This window comes from Anopheles darlingi, chromosome 3 (assembly GCF_943734745.1).
Source record: "Anopheles darlingi chromosome 3, idAnoDarlMG_H_01, whole genome shotgun sequence".
NCBI lineage: Eukaryota > Metazoa > Arthropoda > Insecta > Diptera > Culicidae > Anopheles > Anopheles darlingi.
In genome coordinates this window covers 7,134,678-7,162,673 of record NC_064875.1, presented here as the reverse complement: position 1 = coordinate 7,162,673, position 27,996 = coordinate 7,134,678, and the positions used below count along the sequence as shown (strand labels likewise).

At 50.4% G+C, this 27,996-nt stretch overlaps 3 protein-coding genes across 5 annotated transcripts; all 3 read right to left on the bottom strand.

Moving 5' to 3' along the window:
* Nucleotides 1-15: 15 nt before the first annotated feature.
* LOC125953966 (6-phosphofructo-2-kinase/fructose-2,6-bisphosphatase-like) lies at nucleotides 16-12,431 on the bottom strand. Of its 3 annotated transcripts, none has more exons than XM_049683865.1 (9): nucleotides 12,116-12,431; nucleotides 5,397-5,683; nucleotides 4,705-4,839; nucleotides 3,232-3,489; nucleotides 2,931-3,149; nucleotides 2,623-2,857; nucleotides 2,431-2,558; nucleotides 1,507-1,698; nucleotides 16-835 (listed from the first exon to the last, which is right to left on the bottom strand). In XM_049683865.1, exons 1-8 carry the CDS (start codon nucleotides 12,402-12,404, stop codon nucleotides 1,570-1,572), a joined length of 1,680 nt encoding a protein of 559 aa, XP_049539822.1. In that variant the 5' UTR covers nucleotides 12,405-12,431; the 3' UTR covers nucleotides 16-835; nucleotides 1,507-1,569. The 3 variants fall into 3 exon arrangements, with proteins under 3 accessions (XP_049539822.1, XP_049539824.1, XP_049539823.1); XM_049683867.1 differs by lacking the exon at nucleotides 12,116-12,431 and adding an exon at nucleotides 5,771-6,251; XM_049683866.1 differs by lacking the exon at nucleotides 1,507-1,698 and having other exon boundaries at nucleotides 12,116-12,430.
* A 680-nt stretch (nucleotides 12,432-13,111) lies between these two features.
* On the bottom strand, nucleotides 13,112-21,452 carry LOC125953925 (chromodomain-helicase-DNA-binding protein Mi-2 homolog). Its single transcript, XM_049683777.1, has 3 exons — nucleotides 21,227-21,452; nucleotides 14,011-20,484; nucleotides 13,112-13,910 (listed from the first exon to the last, which is right to left on the bottom strand). The coding sequence occupies exons 1-3, from the start codon at nucleotides 21,261-21,263 to the stop codon at nucleotides 13,744-13,746; spliced, it is 6,678 nt and encodes a 2,225-aa protein (XP_049539734.1). The 5' UTR covers nucleotides 21,264-21,452; the 3' UTR covers nucleotides 13,112-13,743.
* Nucleotides 21,453-21,670: 218 nt separating this feature from the next.
* LOC125953926 (DNA-directed RNA polymerase I subunit RPA1) lies at nucleotides 21,671-27,568 on the bottom strand. The gene is made up of 7 exons (XM_049683778.1): nucleotides 26,822-27,568; nucleotides 25,512-26,759; nucleotides 25,250-25,442; nucleotides 24,686-25,185; nucleotides 23,338-24,602; nucleotides 23,063-23,261; nucleotides 21,671-22,993 (listed from the first exon to the last, which is right to left on the bottom strand). Exons 1-7 carry the CDS (start codon nucleotides 27,493-27,495, stop codon nucleotides 21,847-21,849), a joined length of 5,226 nt encoding a protein of 1,741 aa, XP_049539735.1. The 5' UTR covers nucleotides 27,496-27,568; the 3' UTR covers nucleotides 21,671-21,846.
* Between the last annotated feature and the right edge of the window lie 428 nt (nucleotides 27,569-27,996).

Below are 27,996 nucleotides of genomic sequence, written 5' to 3'. Positions count from 1 at the left end.
TACACCTGCTCTCAATGTCCTCTTCCAACGGTCTTGCCTTGATATTGGTCAATTTTATTAAGCCTTTTCTTTTTCGGTCAGCCTAGTCCATAGAACCCCTTCTTCTGCTAACCGGCATGTGATCCTTTTCCGACTCTTCCCTAGCCTACAGTGTTGTCTCAACTGAAGAGCTTCTCAGATAACGTAACATTTGGAATGCAGCGATAGAAACTCTGCACTCGCTTGTCTTTTTCCCCTCCTAAAAACCTTCTGCTTACTTTGTTCTTGTCTATTATAGCGGGATTGCTAAGAGTATTAAAACATATATTAACTTAAAGAAATTGTTATAACACGTGGCACGAGCTCATGCCTGTTGTAAAAACATATAAAAGCAAACCTCTGCAATACAAACTCAACGAACATAAAGCTTAAGAAGAACGAACTCCTTAATGCAGCACTGTAATATTATTTACAGGTGATTGTGTTTGTTCTGGGTGGCTCTGCACTGTTCTGCAGACGAGAAAGTGGTGATACGCCGCAGCCATGCGAAAAAGAATGTCGGGACGGGTGTTTCTTAAACTTAAGTCATCCCCTCTGGGATGGTCACGACGCTATTTAGCCTCAAAATACACCACGGCTACCGGTCGCTCGTTTGGTGGCCGATTCCAACGGAACGTTTTTCTTTTTTGTGGATCTCGGGCAACGAATGAAATGCATCTTTAAGGACGACCGCCAGCTACGATCCGATTCGTTTTGCTCATCAATGCCAGCTCGAACGTGCTATCGGTGCCTACTTCTTTTCCGATGGATTGGGGTCCGGTTTTCCCACGAACTTTGCATCCAGATGTCCTGGAACCTGCAAGAAGAATGCCCAGTTCAGCAAAGGGCGGTTAGCGTGTGCCGTGGTGTGGTCTCAACCCCCCGCAGTGCGTACCCTAAGCAAACCAAGCGCTCTGACCCCGGTTTTTACTCGCTTATATATTTTTTTGTAATTCTACTACGGATAACGAAAGCTCAATGAAGCATAGTGGCAGCAATTTAATTGATGAAGATGGTCTATCAAAACGTAAGGTAAACCAGTGCTGGTAATGCTGAGGGAATGTGAAGAATAGTAAATATGTAAAGAGCAAATATGTGCAGACGATGTTGATGCAGTAACCAATCATTTAATAAACGAATACAACCATATGATAACGAACGTGATAAAATAATAAAAACACTTTCCAAACAAAACTTAATAAGGCAATAATCTTAACAACCAAATAGCAGTAAACAGCGAGGCTTCATCGTACCACCTCTAATAACAAAAATTATGATCAGCAATGCTACTATCTGAACATGATGATTATGATATTCTTGTGATGGCAAAGAGGAGCATTAGCAAGGTATAGAGAACAACAGATTTTAAATTCCTCCTCCGCCCCAAAATGCAAAGCAAACATATCAGCCACCACTGAGAAGCGATCCAAGAGAAGAGAAAGAAGCAGCAAATCAAATAAAGGAAACGAGAAATACACGTATTCCGACCTCCACCCGTGAAGAGAGCTGTAAGGCTGTGTTTTTGTAGGTATTTTTGTGCTGGAGTTGTCTCTAGGAGTTGTTGGGGAAGAAGCGACATTCCCCGTTCGTGCCATTGATAAGGATCTGCTTTCCGTTCGGTGGGCTACCGCCGACGGTGCTGTCGAAGGAATCTTCCAGATCGTCCTCCTGCTGCTCGTTCTGATGAAGAGAAAAAGGAAAGGAAGGACATGGCGGGATCGGGCGTGTCGGATAGGTGGGAAAAGGGCAGCGATCGATGGATCGGAGCGTACGGAGACGAGTGCAGAAGAAAAAAGCGTTTGGAAAAGCGATCGCATGTGAACAATCGCGAAAAAAGGGCAGGAATTGAACCATAATCGATTAATTGAAAGTGAAATAAATGAAATTTTTTATAAACTCTATTTTGTGTGACTACCAATTACCGTTAGTTGGCTATTAGATATACAAGGGGCAGTATGTAAGGTCAATAGTACATAATGGATCTGTCCCAGCTTGTACCTCTAACAGAAAGGAATGTCAGAGGAATGTATCAACTCGAATCAGAAGCAAACAGGCTAAGGGAAGAACGTTAATTATAGACTTTCAGAAGAAAAGGACCGGTTAGATGTGAAATAGATAGACACGCTCACAATTGAGGTAGGAGTGAAGAGCATGCCAAAGAGATTAGAAGATAAAATACTTGATGCTGCTGCTGAAAAGATAATTAAAAGATTCACTTCTCCTCGGGACTATACGCGGACGAAACTAAACCAGAAAAAGCCGAACCGAGCATATTAGCACCTTAAACCAACAGTATAAAACTCACACAACACCACAAAAGCGAATTATCGACGTTGCTTGCACATGAACAAACGGGGTCAGTAGCTACTGGTGTTAGAGATAATCTCGGATAGCGCACATCGTTTGGCTTACCTCCGGTTTGCCACGGTGCGTATCGACGGCATGTATAGGCAGCATAATGTGTTCCACCTTGCAGCCGTATGCGACCGGTGTCAGTTTGATGATCGTGTGAAGAGGCACTTTCAGATACGGTAGTTCATCTGGAGAGCAGACAAAGCAGAATTATCAATCGAGGTTCCAAGGGAGATCGCCTGTTGCACTTACCGGCCGATTTATCCAGGAAGTAGGCGAGCACGCAGCGCAGCACGGCCTGGTGTGAAACAACCAAGACGTTTCCCTGTCGCTCAAGCTCCATCATGACCGGTTCCAGTCGGACGACTAAATCTTCGTAGCTTTCCCCGCGTGGATAGCGGTAGGCGAACTTGTTCTGATCACGTGCCTTAAACTCCTCCGGGAATCGCTGTTGAATGTCCTCGTAAGTCATCTCCTCACAGATACCCTGCAAAGGACATAACACAAATTATTAAACCGTTACCGAGCGAACGAGTCATACGGCTGTAGATGCTACTTACGGCGTCGATCTCGTTCAGTGCCTTCCAGCGCTCCTGCGGTGCGTTCACGTCTGCCACTGTCTGGATAGTTCGCTTTAGCCACGATGTCCAGACACGCAGTCCTTCAATTTGCTGCTCGTCAATGTACTTCGCCAGTGCTTGTGCGTAGCGACGACCGCGTTCGCTTAGGTTCGAATCTCCTCCAATCAGTCCCTGTAGGTTGTGTTCACTTTCACCGTGCTAGTTTCCGAAAATAGGAAAAGGAACGATTAGACTGCTGATCAAATAAACCAACCGCCATAGAGGTCAAGGATACACATACTCTGGTCAGATAGATCGTTCTCGGTGTGATGTGAATGTTCATCAGATAGTAGACGATACGGGACTGTATGTGGCCCTCATGCTTGTGTACGACCACCTTCTCGCCAGTGTTGTAGATCTTCATGTAGGACAAATCCTTCTCCAGCTCCTCGCTCAGTACCTCGTACCGCTCCTGATAGTGTTCGATGCGCAATCGAAAGTCGGACAGGGCTTCATCCACGTTCATGTTGCGGTAGTCAGGGCTGCTGATTTTTACCTCCTACAAACGGGATTGCGCGCACAAATGATGCGGGTGTAAAATGAGGGAAAAGGTCACAGAACACGGTGTTAGTTACGGTACACACTTTGAGACGCACGGGGAGGGGGAACAAGGGACGGGGAAGTCTTCAGTATTGTTTTCCGTTTAGGAGTTACTTGGAAATTATTCTTAACAGCGATGATGACACGATTGGCTAAGATAACATTATTCCATGGCATACTCAACACATAATGAACACAGCACACCTCTAGTACTTTCAAAAATGTGTCACAGAATCCATGCGTTTTTAAGGAAAAAAAGTCATCAACACCATGGGTTAAGACAATTCTACGATGAACTGAACTGAATACATAAGCAATACACCGTAGAAATGATGAAAATCGGTACATTTTTTCTTGAAATTTGTTGCAACCTGCATTTAATCCATAAAAACATTTGTCTCATGAAAAGAGGAAGAGGCTTTTTAAAAATGAATTTAAAACAAATCTCAAAATTTGTGTTCACATGGGAAAGTTTTGCATTTATGCGCAAGAAAAGCAAAGGATCAATCTGAAATCATTGAATCATAGTAAGCTAGCTAGATATCAAAATCATATATTCTATTCGGTATATCTCATCAAAAGTTAGGCAATTTTAAAAACAGCTGTACGGAAAAAATCACTTTTTCAAGTATGGAAAAACATTCCGGCTCCAATCGCCATCCCTTAACCGAGCGGGAAATGTTGACCGAAGCTATAACCACGGTAGCACTGATGGCTGCCAACTGCCATCGCTTGCGTCCGGAGCGTTTGGCGAAAGTTGGCTCCTTTCTGCAATCAATTCTCGAGTTAGTTGCGGCCGAAGGTTGGGAGACCCTGCCGAACGTCGAAAGAGCTTTGTTGCACTTGAAAGTAGCGCAAGATAGAATCTCTAGGCGATATGATTATTGTTAAACAAACAAAAGCACAATAGAAGGGTAACAACGAACGAATGGTGTGAGTGAGGACGTTTAAAAACCTGTTGGGATACCGTTCGATAGTCACCTCGTTCGACAACAGTGGAGGATGATGTTCCAGGCCACTGAGCTTAACCTGAGTGAATGCATACATGATGAATGAGCCGTGGGTAAGTCGTTCGTCAAAAGCCATCCCCCTTAATTTTTGGTTCGTTTGTCTAATGTGCCTAATCTGAAGCCAGTTCTATAATTTATCCATCCACCAGGGCTTCCAAACTTACCATTATGTTCTGCTCGATGATGCTCGGATCGTCACAGATCGATTCGACAAAGAACAGCTTGTAGCCCATCTTCTTCACCACGATCTCGCGGATCATCTGGCGCCGATCGCGTGTCGAATTTGTCGCATCAAACACCTACATGAAGAAGAAGAATAGCAGACGAGAAGCGATTACAAATTGAGTGCATTGCTAGGCTCTACGATGCAACGAACGAATGCATCCACAGATTACGAATCATAACAAGGCGCGTTCCAGTGCAGCAATTGCACACCATTCACAAGAGACCAGCGCCGCTTTCTAGGCCTTTCCATGCATCGTTGAATAAACATTTCGCGGGGTCATTCTACATCAGCACCACCGTCGCCGCACGTGGCTTATCGTCTAGAATGATGATGACAAGCGTTGGTAAACAGCCATGTTCGTGACGAGGGTGGCGTTTGATAACCGTCGGTTTACCGAAGGATTAGTACACACACCACGGCCAAATTTATCAATATCAATCATGCCCCTTCGGCTTTAAATCTATACGATTAGTGAGCTTCTGTTGTGGGATAGATCGATGACCGATGGAATGGGCTGGATAGCGATAAGATCGTATTCCTCTTATCCCAGCGTTTCGAGCTCGCTCTTTCCGTTATCTACCGCCTAAGATTGTGGGGGGCAATTACTCGGCTGCCGGTGGGGTTACTTACCGCCACTTCACCACCATTCTCGAGCCAGTTGCAGACGTCCTCAAGCGCCAGCTCGGCACAGTGCTGCCGGATAGCCATGGCTTCCTCGTTGTCCGGACGGAAGAACTCGTGGCTCCGGTAGGCATCGGTGGCATGTCGCCGGTACTCGCCCAGATTGAACACCTTCGTGTTGATGCCGATCCAGTTCAGGTAGCGGGACAATTTCTTCGAGATGTACGTCTTACCGCGGGCCGGCAGTCCGACCATCGCGATCACATGCGGACTGTTGACGTAGTTTGCTCGCTCGCCTGCAATCGCGGATGTGAGATAGAAGAGATACATTATTCAATTGTCCACCGTACATTTTCAGTCCGGCCACGGTCACGGCGTCGCACCATTTCCGAACGTTTCCTTGTTCAGGAATTTCCACCCAAGCGATATCATGTTGTCGCTACTGCTGCTGTCGTTCCTTTTCGTTGCCATGGTTGCAAGACGGAAAACGCGTCGTCACTGCAGCGGCTGGCGATTGTTTATGGCTCTGTTCAATTAATCGGATCTTGCACAATGCTGTCCTGTTACGTTGGCCGGTAGCAACCGGCACGGATAGATCGCGGTCGCAATATTAGATAACACAATTTAATTCGACGATGCCGATCACCACCGCTGTCGGACCACAGAAAGTAGCACAAAACTAGCGACGACCACCAGCCACGGACTCCCACAGATTAATATTGTTGATCACTTTCCCTTTGGTTAGTCCACTAGCAGCCACTAAGTGTCCGTTTTGGGAGTATTAATTCGAAAGGAGTAGCAGAAACGCACAAAAAAGTAATTTCTCAGTGCAACGATTTTTTTTGCGACCGGCGCTCCCAAAAAACAACAACGGCACAGGGACACGCAGCCCATTTTTCCCAACTTTTCCTGAAAATTTTGCTTTATTTTGGGCAAAATGCTTATATTTTATCGATCATCACTGTAAATAAACTTCTGCCACCGGCCACTAGAGGGATCCCGATTTTATGGTAACCATGGCTTATAAACACGATTTGTACAATTTTTCAAATTCAAATCAGTCGTTAGGCGGGTGAAATAACCGCTACGCCAGGAAATCGCTTGGAATTTTTTAAGGTTCACAATTATGAGTCTTTTTCCTGCCATTATTCTGGTTTGAGGATTCTTTCTTCTTCGTTTTTCTCTTAACGATTCCGCTATGATTTCCGAACCCTTCCCGCCCTTTATTGATAGCCACGATGTAGTACACGATAAACATGAATTCGATAATCTCATCAATTTTGTGCATGTATGATGTACAGTAGTGGAGCATTCTTTTGGACGGTTTGCATATGCTATTACATGACGAACATGATGCCCACTGGCCCGTTGATAATGAGAGTAAATCATTGCCTACAGCAGATCGAAACCATGACGCCTCATGTCTAGATACACTTCAAAGGGTCTCTTTCTATAATAATGTCCACTATTGTTGATTTTCAATGACCAGTTTGTGCTCTGTAATTTACCATTGCGTTCAGGTGTAAAATTATAGCGAAAATAGGATAATTCTATGATTGGCACCACGTGCAATACGCATGCAGACTGTCTGGTAGAAAGCAGCATTGGATTTCTTCTAATACAATCGTGGCAAACATTGTACTGCCTGCCGATTCACACTCACAACAAGTTTTGCGTGTTTTTTTCTCGCTCTACAGAGCGATATCCACCGCACTAGCAGCGCAACACGTGCTCTAGCCCGTGGCCCGGTTCGTTTACTAACAATTTGCAATTCCGATCCGTAAATACCGTTTCATTCAACTGCACTCCGCGCACTCTTCTACCCTGAAACCTCTGGACGAACCGGTGATTTCATTGAGACACCAATGCATTTACACAGAAAGCAGAAGCTGTTTGGTATCATATTTAACGACTCCCCACGCAAACAATCGAACGATACACGCCCGCATCATACATTTCTGTACGTCCGGGGTATGGAGTAATCCGAGTGACGTCCCCACCTGAGTCAGCTGAGAATTCAGCTTCACTTTGGGACAACACGCCATACACTTAGCCGCCACCGCGAGTTGATTGTCGGAAGAGTGGCGTGAAGGTCAACGGGCGACCGGAGTGTGAGGACTGTTGTAAACCGGATCCCGGGAAGCGACAACAGCGACATGGGCTGCGCAAATTTGTCTCCGTTTTGCCGTTATCCCGTACCAAAAATACCACTTTTACTGATGTCTTAGATGATTCTCCCACCGGATGCCGGACGTCAGCATAGCGCCGACGTTGGCGATGGAACGATCATCAGCACCGGCCCTCTTGACGGACAGCCAAATTTGAGTCACGTGACCAGATCGTGATCGAGCTCATGTTGTGAGAACGCGTAGCAGCGTGACAATTAAGCACGAGCTAGGAGACATGCACCTCGAAACCTCGATGAACGATAATGATGCAAAAAGGGGCCAAAGATATTAACCCGCGAGTAAATTGATCGAAATTGTCAACACGATATCCTAGTGGACCAGTTGCACGACGCGTTCATCAACAGCGGTCGCTAATCGCTAATCGATAATTGGTTGTGGAAATAAGGATGCAACTAATCCTGGTAATACCTAATGCCAGCAGGTGTGGCGATTTTTTTGCGCCAAAACGTGGCCAACACACGTGCCATACTCTAGCCAACTCCTACACGCCCCTTATGACGTGCAGGCCTGTCGAAGGAATCACGAATTGCTGCTGCACATTTTAGCACTGCATGAGGGCACAGCGAGAGGAGAAACACCTATTAGCAGTTTCATGCATCGCGCTGTGACGCTAAAAGCCTATCTATTAAGATGCTTAACAAATTCTTACTCAAATTGACCGTGGTTTAGGTACGAAGGTGAATGTCTTATCGTGAATGAATATTTCATGCAAAATCCATGCCGCGTTGGAGCGAACCGGTTAAAACCAAGCGTTTGTCAACAACAAAAATACTAAGAACGCATTCGTGCGGATTGGGGATTAAGCAACCGGAAATAGGATAGACAAAACAAATATCAAACATTATAAACGAAGGGCGTTGACCTTGAAATACTTGGAGTGGTGATTCCAAGTCATACCACGTCTTTAGGGCACAGCAATCGGGCCCAACAACTGAATAATGCGTCACATGGACGAGTTCTTCATTCTTGCCGCCAAAATTGTTTAGCTCTTTGTTGGGAGCCATTTTCTACCCAATAGATACAATGTAATTGTGGCAAGTAGTTTGCGCACGATTCTTGGCTACAATTCAGCTGACCCCTCAACGAACATACCCATCGTGCTTGTTTATCATCAAATGGTGCGAAACCGAGGAGCAACCTCTGGTGATACCACCTCTTCACGCTTCATGGCGTTCGCGGGTTTGTGATAAACTGGAAATGGGATATCTTGCTGCCGGAGAATCCGCGTCACTCACTGCAGTATGCACTGAAGTGAGTCACACGATACTACGTCTTTTGTTACTGTTTTTAAAGGCATCTCTCACTAAGCCATTTCAAAAAATGCTAGGAAAATTGCTGCAATATGATAAAAGATTTTACTTCCACCAATAACCAATGTCCAATGGGGTATAGTATCGCGGTGATAGCGAAAACAATACCTGCCCCCCTCGGGTCGGGTCATCGGGATGATAATGCTCATCGTTACCCGTTAACGTGGCCCTGGCAACAGGGTTACTTTTTACCGAAACCCCGAATCAACGTCTTACTCTGCAATCACTTTCGCTCAACCAGCGCACGGTGCCATCTCTAAACGGCCCCAACAGGAGCATAAACAGTGGTGGCTGATAAGCGCGAAGTACAGAACCGAGCGAAAGTCATTATCAGGCGACACGCTACGTAACCGATTACGGGATCATCGACGACCTTGTGGTCATCGGAAGACGGACTCCAAGAAAGGCGGCTCGAGTTTCACTCCACGGCGATCGACGTATTGGGTTGTGTTGATTGCGTCGCAAAACATCCGCAGATCATTTGCGTCACGGACAGCCTCATTTTGCGATGCGGCCCGACACGGTCGGTATCAGTGTGCGTTTCCACTATCGGATCAGATTATGAGGCTACACAGCTGCTGCTTTCGTGTTTTGAAGGCATCCCGCCAAGAACCGGGACGAGCAGAGGTTGTTGCCGTCAATGATATCCTCGGAGTGTTTGATGCACTAAATAGGTTCGTGCAAGGTGCCCAATATACCCGGCACTACTAGTAGTCGAGTAATGCGGTAATGAGCACACTTTGACCTTGCTACTCCTCTTCATTTAGGTCAGTTCTTGGCTGGGGAAGAAGTAGGCCTTGGCATTAACCGGAAGCAAGCAAATATCCAATTACAGTTCAAGGACGACTTGTTGCAAGACTGGCAGTTGGCGCTTCCTTTTGGCGCCTCTAACAATCCTGGTAACCTACCATCCATCAACCGTATGAGAAGGGTATTTATTGTGAAACAATTACGCGCCACGCTGAAGCCATAGAATCTGGTCTGTTTTTAAAAGGTTTAACTCTTCTTATCAGTTCCTTCCAGGAACCACGAAACATCAGAGCCGGCCGGTTAATGGGGCTATCTTATCGATCGCTTCATGCTCATATCGGCCAAGTTCAACGATGCCGTCTCGTGGATTGCGTGGCGGGGGTGTTGCCAGCATGGTTGCCCCATGCCTAGCACGTGGATACGATACAGACTGGGTGGTATGCGTCGGTCCCGCCTTCCGCTCATAGATTGTTGCGCCCTTAATTGATTATTCATTCGAGTGTATTATCACACAGTGTGGTGCAGTGCTTAATAATGTTGACGAGTTCTGCGGTCAATCCAATCAATAAGATAATATTTAAACAGAAGCCATTCGCCGCTAGCAACAGCTGTTTGCCGTCAGTGGTGTGATCGATTGATGAAGCAGTGAAAGTTAATCGTCGAATTATCTGTGCTACTATTGTTCACTGGAGCTGCCCCAAATCGCATTCCTAATGCTTCGAAGGAATCCTTACAACACGATGACCAATATACGCGCTTCATGCTGCTGTTGCTGATTAGGATGGCCGGAGTATCGCAAATGTGTGGACGTCATCGGCTGTCGCTTGGTTGCACTTTCAAACGCTTGAACGGTTCTGGTCCCTCCTTCCATGCTTGAATAAACATTCAAGACACGTAAGGGAATGCCACCGTGAGCATGTAGAACCGGCAACTCGCATTATGCTCAAGTTCAAGGACGTTGGTGATTGTGATTAGATGCATGGCCCGTGTCAACCTGCTGCAGCAGTATCCTGTATTCCTCATTCTCTCCTAATGAATACCCGTTTATGCGCTCACCAGATTTTCTCCAAGGCTACCGTTCCGTGAACTTGGTAGGTGTTGTCTAACGAGTGCCGTGCCGAGAAAGGAAGGCACGTTTGCATGGTTCACCACTTGTTGTCCCTTCGAGATGCACAATGAAGATGGGGAATTATGTGGGACAGCGAAACATATGTCGTTGGATTGCAGCATTAAATGGTCTCTCGCACTTGGAGGCGACTGATATGGAAAGACGGACGTGTACTCCGGTTAACCTTTTGTACCATTGGAGAACCGTGAGGTAGGGACTGTATCGCTGAGTAATTACTTATCAGCCGCTACAAACGATGAGTGGTTTCGCGGCATGGCCTACTCATCTAGAGTTCTTCAGAAAACGATGTGCGGTGTGTGAGGCGTCATCATCATTATAGTACAATCAGTGATTTACAGAGCGTATTCCAGTATCTCTTCGAGAATGTGAAAAATACACTCCATAAGAAACGCATCAAATTCAAGGCCGTTGCAACTGCGCCTTCATTACACATAGCTGTTGCACTTTCTTCTACTACCACGGCGTTTGTACGTGTATTTGTATTTTGCATCCTGCACTGCAACAAAATAGCTTCCGCGCGAACTGCCCATCATGCTTCCCCCGGATTTCGTAACGAGTCAGAGGTGCCAAAAAAAACCCGGACGAAACAGAAGCAAAAACTGCATTCAAAACAACGATTACCACCATCATCACCACAGAACCAGCTGACAACCACCAGGTGACCCGCGGGATTTCGGGAGCGATAAGAGGCGCGCTAGAATCCCTCAAACCCGACCATCCGAACGAATGCTTTCCTCAACGTTTTGAACCATTTTCACCACCTACCGTCAGCAGACCAACATGCGACGACCCCCAACTCGTGCTGGCCGGCAACTGCTACTTCTCTGATGGGTGTGTTTGTAACGTGGATTCGATTCAACATTTAACCGGGAATCTATTTTTAGTTTCGAATATTCGAATATTTTGCCGTACCACTCGTCGCCCCGGGCGGTCACTCCGTTTCGCGAGTCCCCGAGCGTTCCAATATATTGTCCCCACGCGAAAATACACTTCCGGGAGTAGGCAAGGCGTGCTGGGATCCGGTGGACTCACCGGAATACGCGCGCGTCCATCCATCCATCATCATCGTCATCATCGCGACATCTCCCGCTAGTCGCCAGAGCATATCTTCGCATAACTCTCCCACAGGAACACATACAAGCACACGCATATGCTAGAGCAGCGGTCACGTTCATGGCCACACCGCCGCGAGCGCAAGGTGGCGTGATACCGCGCGTCGTCAGTACGCACTTCCTTCTCACACACCGCACCGCACCAACACAGAAAGCAACCGAAGCCGCCAATTAAATCCATCGTTGCCATAGTTTCCACGGGCGCGTAATCCATGGCCCACCCTTCTCCCCAACTCACCTCTTATCGGGAACGGTTTCGTTTGGATGGTTTCAGTTGTCGGGGGCAGCATTTTGCGCGTTCCCTCCGACATAACGCTCGGACAGAGTTGGATCTCGTTCAGCACTTCTCCGGCCTGTCGGCCACCACTTTGGCTGGAAGTACGCACACGCAGCGACCGGGACGCGATAGCGGCGGCCACGACCGCTGCTGTCGGTGCTGTTGCCGGTACCGTCGACGACGAGGACGACATCGCTGGACTAGCGGTTGTTGATTCGGATGCTGCTGGCGCACTCGCGACGATGTCCATACCGAACGAGTTGCAGAACGAAAATGAAACTCGGAACCTCGCGAGAACCTCAAGGATCCCCCGCTATCTCGGCGATAAGCCGGAAAAAGAGCGAATTCCTGAGGAAGAGAGAGAGAGAGAGTCAAACGCGAACAAATTCGCGAGCACGATAGAGTATGCTGGTCGACCGTTGCATGGTGACCAATAATACGGGGTCGGTTGGTTCCGTCTACACGCAATTTAACAAAAAAGTTAAACCAAAGTTGATTATCTTTTAGCCTACTCATCTTTCCAGAAGTTTGTCCAGAGAAATTCTATATAATTCCGAGGTGATAGAGATTGTTTTGAAGCACTTTGTAGTAGATATTATTCGTTCGGATCCTTGAAGGCAAAGTAAAGTGAAATAACTTCAACTAATTTGATTCCTAAAACTAACAAAGGGACATAGAAGAACGGTAAAGAACAGGGTGTTTTTCCATCTGAAGCAGCTAAGAAGTAACTTCAACCGATATTTCTCAATTAGAACGGATTTTCAAGTTACTTGCCAACATTTTGCTCTTGAAAGTATTGTTATGTACCGTAAGTTGATACTATTAAAATTTTGACCATTTCTGATGATCGACTCAATCGTTTTTCAAAACATGCAGCAGTTTCAAAGTATTTTTCTCAATCTTTTCTTTTTTCGCATGCATATATGCATGACTGAAATATACTGCAGACACCGGGCGTTTGGATTGTTTTTTTAATGTTTTTTACTACTTTTTTTGTTGTTGTTGCTGCAGAGGCTGCTATTCATATTATTCACTTAACCAACTTATCCGTAATCCCTTTCTTCCACACTGTATAGGTTCAAGTAATCCAACCACACCACCACTTCTGCTCACGTTATCTCACACTGAAAACTTATGTTAAACCGTAATCCAAGTTCTAGTGTTTAAACCTTAAACAGACTTCTGCGTTCGCGCAACTTCAAACTGTCCGTTATTATGTGCAATAGTGTTTGTCGGTTCTTCTTACGTGTTTGTGTGTATGTGAATGTGTGAATGTATGATTACTTGCTTTTTGCTTACTTCTTACGATAGAATAGATTAAAAAAGGAGATATTTTAATTCTAGATCGAATCGCCCAGTGCGAGGGAACGAGAACGTCGTCCTCTTGACACAGAAAATGATACATTACATTGATACCCCCGTCCTCCACATTGCAGAGAAGGATTATCTTTCCCGTTCGGTACGCAATACCGCGAACCGTGGAACGGAATTGATAGCATCGATAAGCATCGTCGGCCATTTGAGTTGATCGAGAGAATTTTTTACCCACGCGAGAGCGCCGCGACAACGTTGTCGTCACTATGCAGCATTTATTTGCTCGAGCCCGAGCCACCGGAACCGCCACCACTCGGGAAGTTGGCCGGCTGTCCGGGTACTGAGAAGGTGGGCCGGAAGGTGGCAAAGTTGGCGGCGGCTGCAGCCGCAAATCCGGGCAGTGTCGTGCCTTGATACCCCTGTGGGAACTGAGAAAGGGGAGCTGGAAAAGAGAAAGGGAGAAAGAAGAGACAAATATAAAGAATTGCTTCAACATAAATACTCGACCCGCCACTTGGGCGTGAGAATGTGCGATGACTTACGATTCTGCTGCACCGTATTGCCGGTTGCTGCCAATCGGGACAGGATCGAACGCTCCGACATCTGCAGCCGCTGGGCGACGGGTGGAATACGGGCTAGGGTAGCCGGTAGCCGCGATACATCAGACTTCATATCCGACAGCAGCTCCTCGAGCTGGTTCAGCACCTTGTGCAGCACAGCATTGGCCGGTTTGTTGCCCGCGAGCGACTCCTTGCTTAGATGCTGGTGCGATTCGGCCAGACACTCGACCTCAGCAAAGCGCGCGTTCAATGCCATCGCCGGATGGGCCGGATCCTGGGCCAGGTTGAGAAGTGCTGCCCGGCGCAACTGTTCCTCGATCACCAGCGATTGCTCGAGCAGCTTGAAGCGACGAGCAAGGAACTTATTCTTAATTTCCAGGAAGTTTCCCTTGCCAACATCCATCTTGAATGGTTCGTTGATGATCGCGAACCGTATGTCGTTCTGGATGTCTTGCCATCGGCCGTACCCGTGCGTTACGATACCGGCCAGTAGCCAATAATCGTGCCGACGGTGCCAGATCTCGTACTCACGCCCCGGTACCGCTGCTTTCTCCTCGTTAATCCAGAGTGTGTGCAGCTCGGTGAAGCCACCGTCCGCAATGTTAAACATGAAGGCGCGCTTGTGTACCTCCAGGTTCTCCTTAACCGGTTCCGGCTTTCGTACAATTTCCTCGTCATCATCCTTCACAATCACCACATCATCGTCATCATCATCGTCGTCGATCGTGGTGGTAGTGGTGGTGGTGTTTGTCGTTGGGGCAACCGGTGGTGCTACGGTCGTGGGTTTTACGTCGGTTTCTTTCTTGGCCGGAACCGCACTACTGACTTCGACGATCTTCACCTCATCATCGTCATCATCGTCGTCGTCGTTGCCTGCACCCGACGAGGACGGTGGTTCTTCTTTCTTCGGTGCCGCCTTCTCAGCAGCTCCAGCAGTAGCACCATCTTCACCAACTCCGCTGCTGCTCGCTTCACCAGCAGCGGCCACTGCTGGCTTCTTGTCTTCCTCCTGCTTCTCACTCTTCACATCCGTCGTCGATTCCTTCTTTAACTCAAGCGGAGCTGCATCCGACGTTTCTGATTTTACCTTCTTCTCACCTTCGGCCGTACCTGGCTCTTCCTTCTTCACCGCACCATCATCGGCTGCTGGCCGCTTGGGCTTATCGCCATCGTCATCACCGACTTCCATCGGTTCGTCCTTTGCAGCGGCGCCACCGCCGGTACTCTCCTCTTTCTTCTTCTCTCCGTCACCGTCTGCTCCCTCCTCATTAGCATCGGTTGGCTTCTTGTCCGCCTCGGAACCGGCAGTCGTGCCTTCTTTCTTCGCAGGACCGTCTTCCCCAACGGTGGTGGTTGCATCCTCCGCTACCTTCTTGTCATCTTTTCCTTCCTTGTCAGTCTGAGGTTCGTCCTCCTTATCACCTGTGGCCGCAGCATTCGGCGCCGGACTCGGAGCGGCACTGGTGGCGGGTGTGGCACTCGTGCTCGTCGTAGCCGATTTCGGTGTTTCACTAGCAGCGGTAGCAGCGGATGTGGAAGCCGTCGTAGCTACTCCTCCTTCGGTGACGCCCTGCTGCGCTGCTGTGCCTGAGGTACCCGCGATCGCGGGAAGTCCAGACGCACCGGCGGCTACCAACATTTGCTGCGGGGCTTTCACGGGTTCGCAGGGACGCTTGATCAGCTCTGGCATACTGTAGTACCCATTGATGTGCTCGAATTCCTGCACCTTCTTGCGGATCAACGACATCACGCCGATGCGGGTCAGCACGTGCTGCCTCGAGAGACCCTCCCGGGGTACACCGTCCGCAAACGTTTCCGCATTGTCCGCACCCGGCTCACACAGATGACGCATGAAGAGTGACACGTATGCTTTGAAAATGCGTTCCGATTTGCCGCGCAAATCACGCACCAACCACTGCGAATGGAAGGCATCCTGAGGTGGCATCCCGTAGCGCATGATCGCATTGAGGAAGCTCTTGCGCTGCCGCGCATTGAAGCCCAACACCTCAATGTTACCACCAACGCGTGCCAGCAACGGTGGCAGAGGCCGGTTGTCGCGTTCCGCTTCCTTTCGCTCGATACGCCGACGGCTGCGCCGTCCCAGTTCGCTCTCCTCGTCATCCTCATCGCGATCCTCATCCGAAGCGCCCGAATAATCGGAGTTGTTGTAATCGGACACGTTCTCCTGCCAGGTAGAATCTTCCTTCACCGGATCCGTCTGGATGACGCCCCCGTCCGTGTAGTTGACCTGCTTCCGGACACGCTTGCCCTTGCCAAGCGTTCGCGACAAGTCCTCCTGGTGCTGTTCGTAGTGGTGTCGTAACAGCTTCACCCAGTAGGCCGGATCCGAGTTTTCGGCCTCCTGCTTGATGACCTCCGTTTCTGCCTCTTCCTCGACGTCTTCCTTCGTTGAGTAGGAGGCCACCTTGAACGACGACAGATACTCGTTCGCCCAGTTCTCCTTCTCCTCTACACCCTTGTTCGACCGATCGAGCAGCTCCGCCACCGCCTTCTCGTCGTAATGGATAGCCTCCTCATCTTTGCCATCCTCCTTAAACAGCTCCTCCGTTCCGAATCGCAGAATATCGTCCAGCTCCTGCTTCGTGAAGTTCGTGCCCTTTCCACCCATGCCGGGCCGTACGACCAGATGCGTGAGCATCATCTTACGCTTGGCCACCTGCGTGACTCGCTCCTCAACCGAATTACGCGTCACGAACCGATAGATCATCACCTTGTTCGCCTGTCCAATACGATGGGCACGCGAGAACGCCTGTATGTCGTTGTGCGGATTCCAATCGGAATCGTAAATGATGACCGTGTCAGCCGTGGCCAGATTAATACCGAGACCTCCGGCGCGCGTCGAAAGGAGGAAGCAAAACTGCGGTGCCCCGGGTGCATTGAAACGATCGATCGCCTCCTGACGGATACTGCCCGTGATGCCACCGTCAATGCGCTCGTACTTATACCCAAGCCCCTCGAGGAAATCCTCCAGGATATCCAACATCTTCGTCATCTGCGAGAAGATCAACACTCGATGACCCTGCGATTTCAGCAACTTCAGCATCTTCTCCAACAGCACCAGCTTGCCGGCAGCCTTTGTCAGCGACTGCAGCTCGTAGTTACCACCAGGACCAAGCGTTGCTTCCTCTGCGGCGGCCGCAAACAGGTATGGATGGTTGCAGCACTTTTTCAAATCCATCATGATGTTAATGAGCGAACAGGCACCGCCACCGCCCTTCGGATTCAACGCCTCGTAGTTGCGCGTCAGTATGTACTTGTAGTACTTCTTCTGCAGTGGCGACAGCTCCACGCGCACGATAAACTCCGACTTGGTCGGCATGTTCTTCAGCACATCCGCCTTTAGACGACGCAGCATGTGTGGTCCAAGCATTTCGTGCAATCGCTTCACCTGCTCCTCTTTCGAGATATCGGCGAACTCGCTCTGGAACTCGGCCAGCTCGTTGAATTTGTTCTTGTTGAGGAAGTTCAACAGATGGAACAGCTCCTCCAGGTTGTTCTGTAGCGGTGTACCGGTGAGCAGTAGCTTGTATGCAATGTTATAACCGTTCAGCACCTTAAAGAACTTGCTCTGGTTCGATTTGAGCCGATGGGCCTCGTCCACCACCAGCACCGACCAATCGATAGACCCCAGACAGGCCGCATCGATCGTAATCAACTCGTAGCTCGTCAGCAGCACATTGAACTTGATCGAGCTAGCACGGATGCGTGATGCCTTGCCACCGCGAACAGCACCTTCCTCGAACGAGAGCTCGTTTTCGCGGATTACCGCACGCGACTCCTTGTCGCCGACGTACGTAATGCAGTAGAAATCGGGTGCCCACGTTTCGAACTCGCGCTCCCAGTTGATGATCGTCGACAGGGGTACGGCCACTAGGAACGGACCCCTGCAGTGTCCCTCCTTGTAGAGCGAGTACAGGAAGGTGGCCGTCTGAATCGTCTTACCCAGACCCATCTCATCGGCCAGGATCGTATCGGTACCGTGGACCCACGAGTAGCGCAACCAGTTGATGCCCTCGAGCTGATACGGATGCAGTCGCATGCCGGTTTCGTCCAGATACGGTGGTTGTACTTCGAGCTTGCGCTTCAGATCCGTCGTCGGTTTCTCGGGAGGAGGCGTGTAGCGCTTCAGTCCCACCGTACGTTCCTCTTCCTCTAGTTCACGCACTCGGCGGCGGCCCTTCTTCTTGCTCTTCTTGCTGCTGCTGCTACCGCTACCACCGCCCGAGCTACCACCACCAATGTCCTGCGAGCAGTTGGCGCGCAGATCCATATAGTACTCGATGGCCATCTTCAGTCCCGGAATGTCATCCTCGTCGTCCTCCCAGGTAGCCGCATCGTATGGTAGCTCACGCCACTTCACCAAGTATAGCGTCCGGCCATCGCGCATCGTCCGATGATTGATAACACGGTGCACCATCAACCACTCGGGCTTCACGCCGTACCGGTAGAATTTCTCCTCCAGCTCGGTCTCGTTAATGTCCGCACCGCCTTCGCGCATACGCTGGATACGTTTATAACGGTTATCCTGCTCATCGAGAGCCTCCTCCAGCTTGGGTGGTTCCTCCATATCGTACTTGCGCGTATAGTAGCGGAACATTAGCGGATGGTACACGTCTAGCTGCAACTCCGTAATCCAATCGCAATGCCAATACGACTTTTCGGCCCATTTCACGAAGTACTCCCGGCGACGGGTCGGCTGTTGAGGTCCTTTAGGATCTTCCGTAGACCCCGGTACCGGTTTGTCGGTCCAGCGCCAGGTCAGTATCTTCTGCACCTTGTCGGGCAACGGTGGACAACTGCAGCGCGGACAGCGCCAATCCCCATCCGGAATGTCATCGAGCGGTGGGTTCAGACAGAACGTATGATACGCCGAGGGACAATTATCGCAGCACAACAGCTCACCACCGTCCTTGCAGATGCGGCAGAACTCCTGATGTTCATCATCATCCTCATCGGCCGGTCCTTCCGCTTCACACGTCGGACAAGACCACTTGCCCTCCGGTGTATCCTCGAGTTCCGGATCAAGACACACCAGATGGTACGCCTTGGGGCAGGTATCGCACAGAATGATCTCACCTCCCTGCTGACACACTTCACAGTAATCCTGATGCTCGTGCTCACCCTCCTCGCCACCGTCCGCCGAGAATTTACTTTTCTTGGCCTTGCTCTTCTTCTTCGACTTGTTTCCGATTTTGGTTTTGGCCTTCTTACGCACCGGTGGCTGATCCGAGGATGGATCACCCTCCGCACCACCGGCAGTGGCAGCCGTTGAGCTACCAGCACCACCAGCACCGGAAGAAGACTCACCACGCTCCGGTTTCTCGGGCATTTCCTCCGATTGCTGCAGCATCTTCTCGAACTCCGCATCCGAATCACGCTCCGAAGCACCACTCGCATCCTGCTCCTCGTCCGAACTAGCGTTCTTGCGTTTCCCGAACTTGATTTTCAGTGTTGGGACCTTCTGCTTTCGGCTACTGCTGCTGCTACCACCACCGCCGCTACTCTTCCGAGTGCTACTTCCACCACTACTGCTCCCACCACTTTTGCTGGCCTTCTTGCTGCTCTTGCGTTGCGACCGTTCCCGCTCCAGTGTCTCCTCCTCTTCCTCTTCCTCCTCATCATCGTACACCATATCGTCATGCTTGTTCTCGGTCTTGCTGCGCGATCGGCTCGACTTTGGCACGTACTCCGGTGTGCCAGGTGCCTCGTCCTCCCCTGCACCAGTCGCATCTTCGCTAGGGATGTTAGGATTCTGGGCACAGAACTCGCGCCACTTGGCCGCGACCAGCATCATCAGCTTGGCGGTCGGTACCCGCGGGTTCTCCTTCTGCAGTATCGGCCGGACATGTGTCTGGAACATCTTGAACGTGACCAAATTCTCGAAATCGTCCTCCGTGTACTCGATCTTCACGTCGGTCAGATCGAACGAACTGCACACTTCCTGGATCGAGGGCATCTTCTCCTTTTCCTCTGCTGCTGCCGCTGCAGCAGCTGCGGCAGCCGCCGCCGCCGCCGCTGCCGCGGCCTTCTTGTCCGATTCGCTGCGGCTACTGCTTCCACTGCTACCCTTCTTGCGGTCACGACCTCGCTTCGGACGCGATTCGTAGTCCGATTCGGCCTGAGCTGCTGCGGCAGCTGCTGCAGCCGCCGCCGCCGCGGCCGATGAACTGCCACCGTCATCGCTCTGCTTCTGATCGCTCTCGTCACCGCTATCGTTCTTCTTGCGCTTTTTCTTCTTCCGGCCCCGCTTCTCGTCGCTGCTGCGTGCCTTACGTTTTTTGCCCTTCTTCTTCTTGCGGCTGTCCTCCGGCTCGTAATCATCGTCCTCGTCCTGCTGCGCGTTGCTTTTCGCGTTCGCCTCCTCGTCCGACGCGTCCTCGGCATCGGCCGCTAGCGAAGCGTCCGCCGTTTCATCCATTGCCCCACCTTCCTCCTCTGAAAGAATATCGAAATGGCAATAGAGAACAAGTGAGTCCACGCAACGGGTAATAGATTTTCCAGATCCTTTTCCCAAAATTCCACAGCCAACTTAACACTCCAATCTTCAGGCCGAAAGCAATGCCAATCCAGCCAATCCAAGGTTACTACAGATCCTTAAATTACCATTTCCATTTCCTTTAATTCTGCCCCCTCCCCCTAGATTCTCAACATGATCACCTTCAGCATCAAGGCGGTTGCCGCGAATCCAGCGAATGGTCGGCCAAAAAAGAGAAAAAAGGTGTGTGTGTTCGCTCCCGAAGGGGGAAACGCAACAAAAGCGGAAGAATGGGAAAGCCTTTCCACCCCACCCTTACGCTTACCCACCCTATCCCTTACGCTTAGCCGTTCCTCTTTGTGATCTCCCGTCTCACCCGTCTTCTTTCCTCTCACTCACTCCCTTCAAAAAAGGACCCCCTTGCGGAACGCTAGCGTTACGCCATGGTGGACCACGAAGCCGGGGCGCACACACGCACGCACACACGCACATTTTTCTTCGCGAGGCTCCATTGTTAAGCCGCCATTGACCTCCGCGTTTTCGACAGGGATCTCCACACCGGTTGTAGCCGGGTTTGATTCCGATTTTACGATGTTTTCATTCCTTTGCACTGCACTACGGGGTGTCCTTGATGGCGTTATTGCAAATCCCAGACCGAGAGTCGCCTTCCCGCCCCGCGTGCCCCGCTTTTTTCCCACTTACCGGCGATTGACTCGTCGATTTCCTCATCAGAAGCCATCGTGGGTGTTGGGGCCGGTTGTTCTGCCCCCGCTACACGCGCCTTTTCTCTCTCCACTCACGAACACCGTTGGGCCACTTTGCCGGTTATGGTTAACGGCTGGCCACCGGGGAAATTAGCGGACACTCGCGGTTTTAGATTTTCGGAAATTTCGGACGTGGGTCGGTCGGTCGCCGTGTCCGCCGCTTTTCGCGTAAAATCCAAGATGGCGGAGCAGCGCGTCGAGCAGCGAGGCGCGTCCCGCGAAGGAAAAGGACAGCAAGAGGTAAACAAAGCTAGCTCGACCTCAAACCGTGTACGTACACGCCATGCTCACGCTAGTGTTCGTGAAGCCATTGTGTGTGTGCGTGGCACTTCGGGGCTTTGCGATTTGTTGACCGGGTAAATCGGCGAATTTAAAATTATTTTCAGAAAGCCGTTTTTTTTATTTTCCGGAAAACACAAACCATGATGTGTGAACAAAATTATCTGGGTTACACTTAGAATTACAACGAGTTTACACTTGTATCTCTTACGCGAACTGCTGCACTTCTCTCCTTTCCACCGTGATAATCCGACGCGATAAAGAAAGAATCTAGGCACACTAGGCCCCGCTGGACTGTTTCAGAGCGGACGAGTACAGAGTGAAGGCACCCGTACCACTCTTGCACGGTTGACCCACCATGAGCCGGGAGGACGGTGACTCCAGCCGATCGCACATGCCCTTCAGCATGGCGCTCTTGAGGAACTTGAGCGACGATTCGAACGACATCTGTTGCAGCGGCGATGCAGAGTTTGCCATACCGGTACGGCTCATGGCCTGGAACTTGCCGTCACTGGTCATGTAGTCAGCTATCAGTAGCAGATGGCGCGGATCGATCGTTATGCCATACACGCTGAACACGTTCTGGATTTCCTTCACGATCACTCGCGACGCCGCCTCGATACCATACCGTGCCGCCATCCCGTGTATATCGTTCATGTACAACCGGTTCAGGTCCAGCAGTTTGGCGTGCTTAGCCATTGCGGAAATGTTAATCCCGTCCGTCTTCAGGTACAGCCGATCATTTTGCATGTAAGTGATTGCCCGCTTGATTCTCGGTACCTCCCAGACGACACTCTTGGCGGCGATTTCATGGAAAATCTTCGAGAAGTCAACCTCCTTCAGTTTCAGCGGCATGTGCAGCTCGAGCTGACACCAGCGGTACTCCTTCTGATCGTACGTGTACATCGTTACCTGCTCGTTCGATCGACGGGCGTGAGCGACCTCTTCCGCCTCGGTCATCATTCCCTGCCGTTCTTTGACCTCTGATGGTTGCTGTGGTCCAAATAGGTCAGCACCCTCCTCGACATCATCTATGTCCGCCTCGAGTGTGCTTGGCGCAGCCGACTTTGCAGATGCTTGCATGCCTTCCTGCTCGTTGTCCGATGCATCCAGATCGCTGTCGTCGGAGTTTACGCCACCGCCAGCGCCATTGTCGTCTTCATTGTCAGCGCCAATTCCTTCGTCATCGTCGTACCCATGTTCGTCCGATTTTTTGCCTTTGATTTTCGATTCCGACGCATCCGCATCGTCCCCGGCGGCATCGCTATCGTCCGAGTCGCTGTCCACGTCGTTCTTTTTACCACCGCGTCCACTACGAACACCGTCACCATCTGCTTCCGGGTCATCCATTCGCATACCTTCCTCATTCTCGTCGTCTCCTCCTGTGTTCTTGCTACGCGTCTTCGTGACCACCTCTTCCTCGATCCTGTAAAAAGGATGAAAACAGATACATCAGCTGATATCCATAAAGATGACCGGCAAGAGAAACACTTACAATACGTTCTTGGACATTTCTGCTTTCCGGATCTCACGGAACATGGCCGTAAAGAAGCGACGTGACATGTGGCGCAAAATTTCCTGCGGTGTCACTCGGTAATCGTGAGAGTACGCATCCGGTGGCAGAAAGTTGAAGCGTATCACATGCTTCATTCCACGTGTCGGACGCAGCACCAATCGCGACTTAATGTGAATATCTGGGGGACCGAGGAAAAAAGAGTAAATCGATTAATTCCGAATTAATTCAATCCTCATCATCGACAGGACACTTACTCTCCAATACATCTGCCACCGTGACGCGGTTTAACGATTTACGAAGCTTTTCCGCGATTGCCTTTAATCGTTCCGGTTTGCGGTGCGGCAGGAACGGTATCTCCATCGATGGGGTTTTGATGTTGCTCGAGGCGAGCATCAAGATTTCCCGCAACCGAGGAATACCGAGCGTTACGTTCATGTCACCACGACCGGCAAAGTGGAACGTATTCAATGTCATCTGCGTTGAGGGCTCCCCGACGGACTGGGCAGCCAGAATACCCACCGGTTCACCGGGTGCAACAAGCGAAAAACTACCCTTGATCTGCATCAGCTCATCGATATCGTGCAGCGGTCGCTCGGTACGCTTGTACGAGTGCACCAGCTCCTCGAGCCGCTCGGACAGTACACCGAAATGAGCATCGGGTCTGTACACAGCCGGCAGTGGATCCGGACAGTGTTCCGTTTGCTTTACAAACTCTCGCTTTATCGCGGGATCGCACTTTACCCAACGTTTTGCCAGTTTCTCAGTCAGCTTGGTACGCCCAGAAGAGGATTTTAACTTGTCTGGTTTGGCCATTTCTTTCCGTACTTCGTCTGTTTTCGCGGCAGAAAACGCAACGAACGCAGAGGTTCGCCTTTTCTGCGTCATTGCCTTTGTACCACCATTTGCTTTTTTCCAGCGCTTCATACGCTTCATGTGCTTCTTCAAGGCGGCATGTAACGGATCTTCGTACTCGGCGTTAGCTAGCCGTTCCTGTAGCTCCTTGCGTACAATCACATCCCGATTTAGATCGAGGAAGGATAACTGCTTGCCATTACCAACGAACTGGGCCTTGGCAATGTCTAGTCCATCCTCACCGTACATGAACTGTACCACGCTACCATCGCTATCGCGCACCGTCATGTCGTACTGTACGGACAGACCCTCGAGATGTTTTACCAGGCACCGCTGCAGATACCCGGACCGAGACGTCTTGACTGCCGTATCGATCAACCCTTCGCGACCGGCCATACAGTGAAAGAAGAAATCCTGCGGCTGAATGCCCGTCATGAAGCGCCCATCGATGAAGCCGCCCGATTTGGGCGATGTTTCGTAGTACGCGAAGCTCGGTAACGAACGGCCGGACATCATGAGCGGTGGCCGCTTACCTTCGAGCTCAATCTGCCCGAGCAAGCACGAGATCTGCATCGTGTTAACGGTCGAACCCTTGGCACCGGATTGTACCATTAGCTGCAGATTGTTGGCCGGGAACTTGCTGATCAATCCCTGCGGAAGGCACACACTGGTAGGGAAGGAGAAGAACGCTATTAGTTCTCGCTCTGGATCGTCAATTGCCTCAGAGCAACACACGAGGCTCATACTTACTTATTGATCTGATTCGTGTACTTATCGAGCACCGATTTATACTTTCGATCGAGAATCGAACGGAATTTGGGATTTTTGGCGTACGCTTCCGTTAATCGTTTAGCCAGCTCCTCCGGAGGGGTATCGGCCGGTAGCTCGAGTGCTGCAGCTGTCGCTTCTACGCCTGCCACCGCGCGGCACTCGGCAATAATCTTTGAGCGCTTGCGGTTAGCCTTCGCCTGTACTAGAATATCGTGCACTCCAAGGGTGAACCCTTCCCACTGGAGATAGTAGGTGAAGAGACGCGACAGCGAGGACAACAAAGCCGATGAGCACACGCCACCGTACAGCTCGTACATACAGTGAATTAATCCGTACGGTGTCGCACCGAAGTGGTTCTTATCGAGAATGCCACACAGCAGCTCACCCTGCCGGATGCATACTTCCGATTCCGAGAGCTCGCTGCCCTCCAGTGGTGTGCCACCGTGCTGCCATGGGCGCGATGGAAGGACACGCCAATGCTGCAATCGAGAATGACATATCGATAAGATACCCAGAAGGTGCCGTTACTAGCCGCCTTAGTACCTTTTCGTTGAGCTTCGATTTGCCAATCATGTTGATGTGCGGTAAGCCCTTCGGTGTGAGGTTCTTCACGATGGTCGAGATGATCTGCTTCCCAGACCACAGGCGCACCGGTTTCAGGATCGACGGTGGCAACAGCTCAATGTCTCCCTTTTGGTTGCTCAACGCTTGGAACACAAGTTGCTGATAGTCTTCCCTACAAATGCAACATAGGATCATTTGCGGCGTTTGCATCGACATCGATCGTCCAATCCAACTAACTTACCTATTGAAGAACTTGCCACGAATGAAGAGCTTCACCGCGGACACGATATGATCCTGGATGAGACCACCGAGCGGTGTACCGTCCTTCGGCACGAGATACTGATGCGGTACGGCAACCAGCTCGTACGCCTCACTTCTCGCCACCTCATTCTGCGGCAAATGCGCGTTCATCTCGTCACCATCGAAATCGGCGTTGTACGATTTGCAGTTGGAGTAGTGGAGCCGGAAAATCTTCTCACCGGGCAAAATTTTAGCCCGATGTGCCATAATACTCGGCCGATGGAGCGTTGGTTGACGGTTAAGCAGCAGGATGTCCCCGTTCTGCAGGTGCCGATGGACAATCTTGATCGAATCGTCCGCCGAACCGTCGGTTGATGGCGTGAGCAACGTTTTGGCCATCGATTGACGCTGGGTGACGTTGAAGGAAGAAATTTTACTGACGCGCCCGTTCGAGTCTTCGATCAGGTTCGCACCGGGATAAACGTCCGGTCCGTTCAGCACCCACTGGCGTAGTTCGGCTACGTTCCACGGTGTCACCGGTACCGGGTAGGTAAGCTTCTTCGCGAACAGCTTCGGTATACCGATCTCCTCGACGCCGATGTTCGGATCGGGCGTGATGACGGTACGAGCGGCATAGTTCACACGTTTGCCCATCATGTGCATCCGGATAATGCCCATCTTTTTCTCGATCACCTGCTTCAGTCCGGGCGGAGCGACGGCCGCATTTTTGGCATTGCGCGTCTGTGCGTCCAGCAGCTGATCTACGTTTGTTTGCAGCGTGATCCAAGAGTGATAGAGCTTCTCGTATGTAGTTTCTCCCTTGACCATGTCAATCACCCGCATGGCCGTGCTCAGCTGCGCTTCTTCCGACTGGTCCTCCTCTGCCCCTTCCTGGCTACGCTTTGCCTGCGCTTCGTTCCACATTAGAATCGCACGGACGGTGCTGTTGGCAAGCAGAATGTGGTTCAGTATGGCCGATTGACTGTGCTCGACGACAGTACCGCGCTCTGTACGGCGAACCGGCCGCATTTTCGGTGGTGATACCGGCACCACATCCATGAAAAAGATATCGGTCGGGAATGGCTGATCGCGGCTCATTTTGCGTATCATCGGGAATAGTAGCTGTAACGTCGGTCCCTCCATGTCGAATAACCGTCGAAGGTACATCTTACAATCGCGGGCGATCATCACTTCGATCGAGGAGGTCAGCTGATCTTCAGGCACATCTGTGGTGTTCAGTTTCTGAACGCTGAAAGTTAATTAAACCATTATTATACCAGCCTTCGATCCAAGGTTTGATCGTATACTTACAGAAACGCCTTTTTGTCTCCCTTCGTCCAGTTAATGGACAGCTTCCCGTCCGACATGCGTACCTTCTGTACCGCCGCCTGACAGTGGATGCACTTCTTTAGGACGCACTCCTTGAGCGTGTTGTTCACGATCGCCGACCGGATCGCGGTGGACAGCTTGGTGTCTCCGAGCTTGTTGTACGGTTCGTTGCGCAGTTGTTCCTCGTACTGGTTTAGCTCCTCGGTCGGGATAGGCTCTGTGGGGAACGCCTGCATCTTTGCCTTATACACGTCCAGCTCCTCCGCTTCAACTATGTACCCGGCATCGGAGAGGCGCAGCTGCAGCTCCAGCAACGCCTTCACGTTATCGTGGATGAGCAACCGCGTGCAGCTCATACAGCTGATGCGCAACAAGTTGTAGAGGGTCCGTACGAAGAACGGATTGTACACGCTCAGGTCGATCTCGATGTGTCCGAAGTGGCCCTCGCAATGCAGTTCATCGCGTGCACAGGTGAAGCAGATTTCACCTCGGTTGCTCGGGCCCATCGCCGGATCGTACAGACCTCCACGAAGCGGATGTCCGAGTTCGTCGAACGACCGGGCCAGCGTAATTTTCGCCACACTAATCTTGCGGATGTCTTCCGCCGTGAAGACGGAGAACTCCAGGTTCGTCGGATCCAGATTGATGATCGTCATCGTACCGGAAAACGGGGAAATCTTCAGCCACACCAAGAAGCGCACGCGGTTTGGATTTTGAAGAACACGTTTTGTTTTGCCTTCACCACCGGTTGTCACTTTTGACAGTGCGCGTATTTGTGTGCGTGATTTGTTTACGAACGAGACTGGGAGAGAATGGGAAAAATGAGAGAGAATAAAAGAAGAGAGAGGATTTAATGCTCTCCAAAAGCATGAAACATAAAATTGAGCATTTCCCGGTCACTTCTTAAAACGTTTGTAAAAATCAAAAGTTAACACAAAAGTTAATAGTCTGATTAAATTAGTTTTTACGCCTAAAACCGGAATCCAAACGTCACGCGGCCTCGGTTGCCGACTTCTAATTTCCGTATCGCCGCTCGAAGACATACGGAATCGATCGATTGATGCGCATTTTGGAAAACATTAGAATCTGAATCATTAGAAGGTATTGAACCGGATCGTTGCATGGCCCTTCAAATGTTCTACCACAGAGAACTGGTT

Coding starts and splice junctions, on each gene's coding strand:
- LOC125953966 (XM_049683865.1), bottom strand. CDS start 12,404: ATGGACATCGTCGCGAGTGCGCCAGCAGCATCCGAATCAACAACCGCT. Junction 2,559..2,622: donor CTTCCTGGATAAATCGGCCG/GTAAGTGCAACA, acceptor TCTGCTCTCCAG/ATGAACTACCGTATCTGAAA. Junction 1,699..2,430: donor CGCACCGTGGCAAACCGGAG/GTAAGCCAAACG, acceptor TCTCTTCATCAG/AACGAGCAGCAGGAGGACGA.
- LOC125953925 (XM_049683777.1), bottom strand. CDS start 21,263: ATGGCTTCTGATGAGGAAATCGACGAGTCAATCGCCG. Junction 20,485..21,226: donor AATCGACGAGTCAATCGCCG/GTAAGTGGGAAA, acceptor ATATTCTTTCAG/AGGAGGAAGGTGGGGCAATG. Junction 13,911..14,010: donor CAATACGGTGCAGCAGAATC/GTAAGTCATCGC, acceptor TCTCTTTTCCAG/CTCCCCTTTCTCAGTTCCCA.
- LOC125953926 (XM_049683778.1), bottom strand. CDS start 27,495: ATGACGATCATCAATCTGGATCCGACGAACCTGGAGTTCTCCGTCTTC. Junction 26,760..26,821: donor GGAGACAAAAAGGCGTTTCT/GTAAGTATACGA, acceptor ATTAACTTTCAG/CGTTCAGAAACTGAACACCA. Junction 23,262..23,337: donor GGTGGCAGATGTATTGGAGA/GTAAGTGTCCTG, acceptor TCGGTCCCCCAG/ATATTCACATTAAGTCGCGA.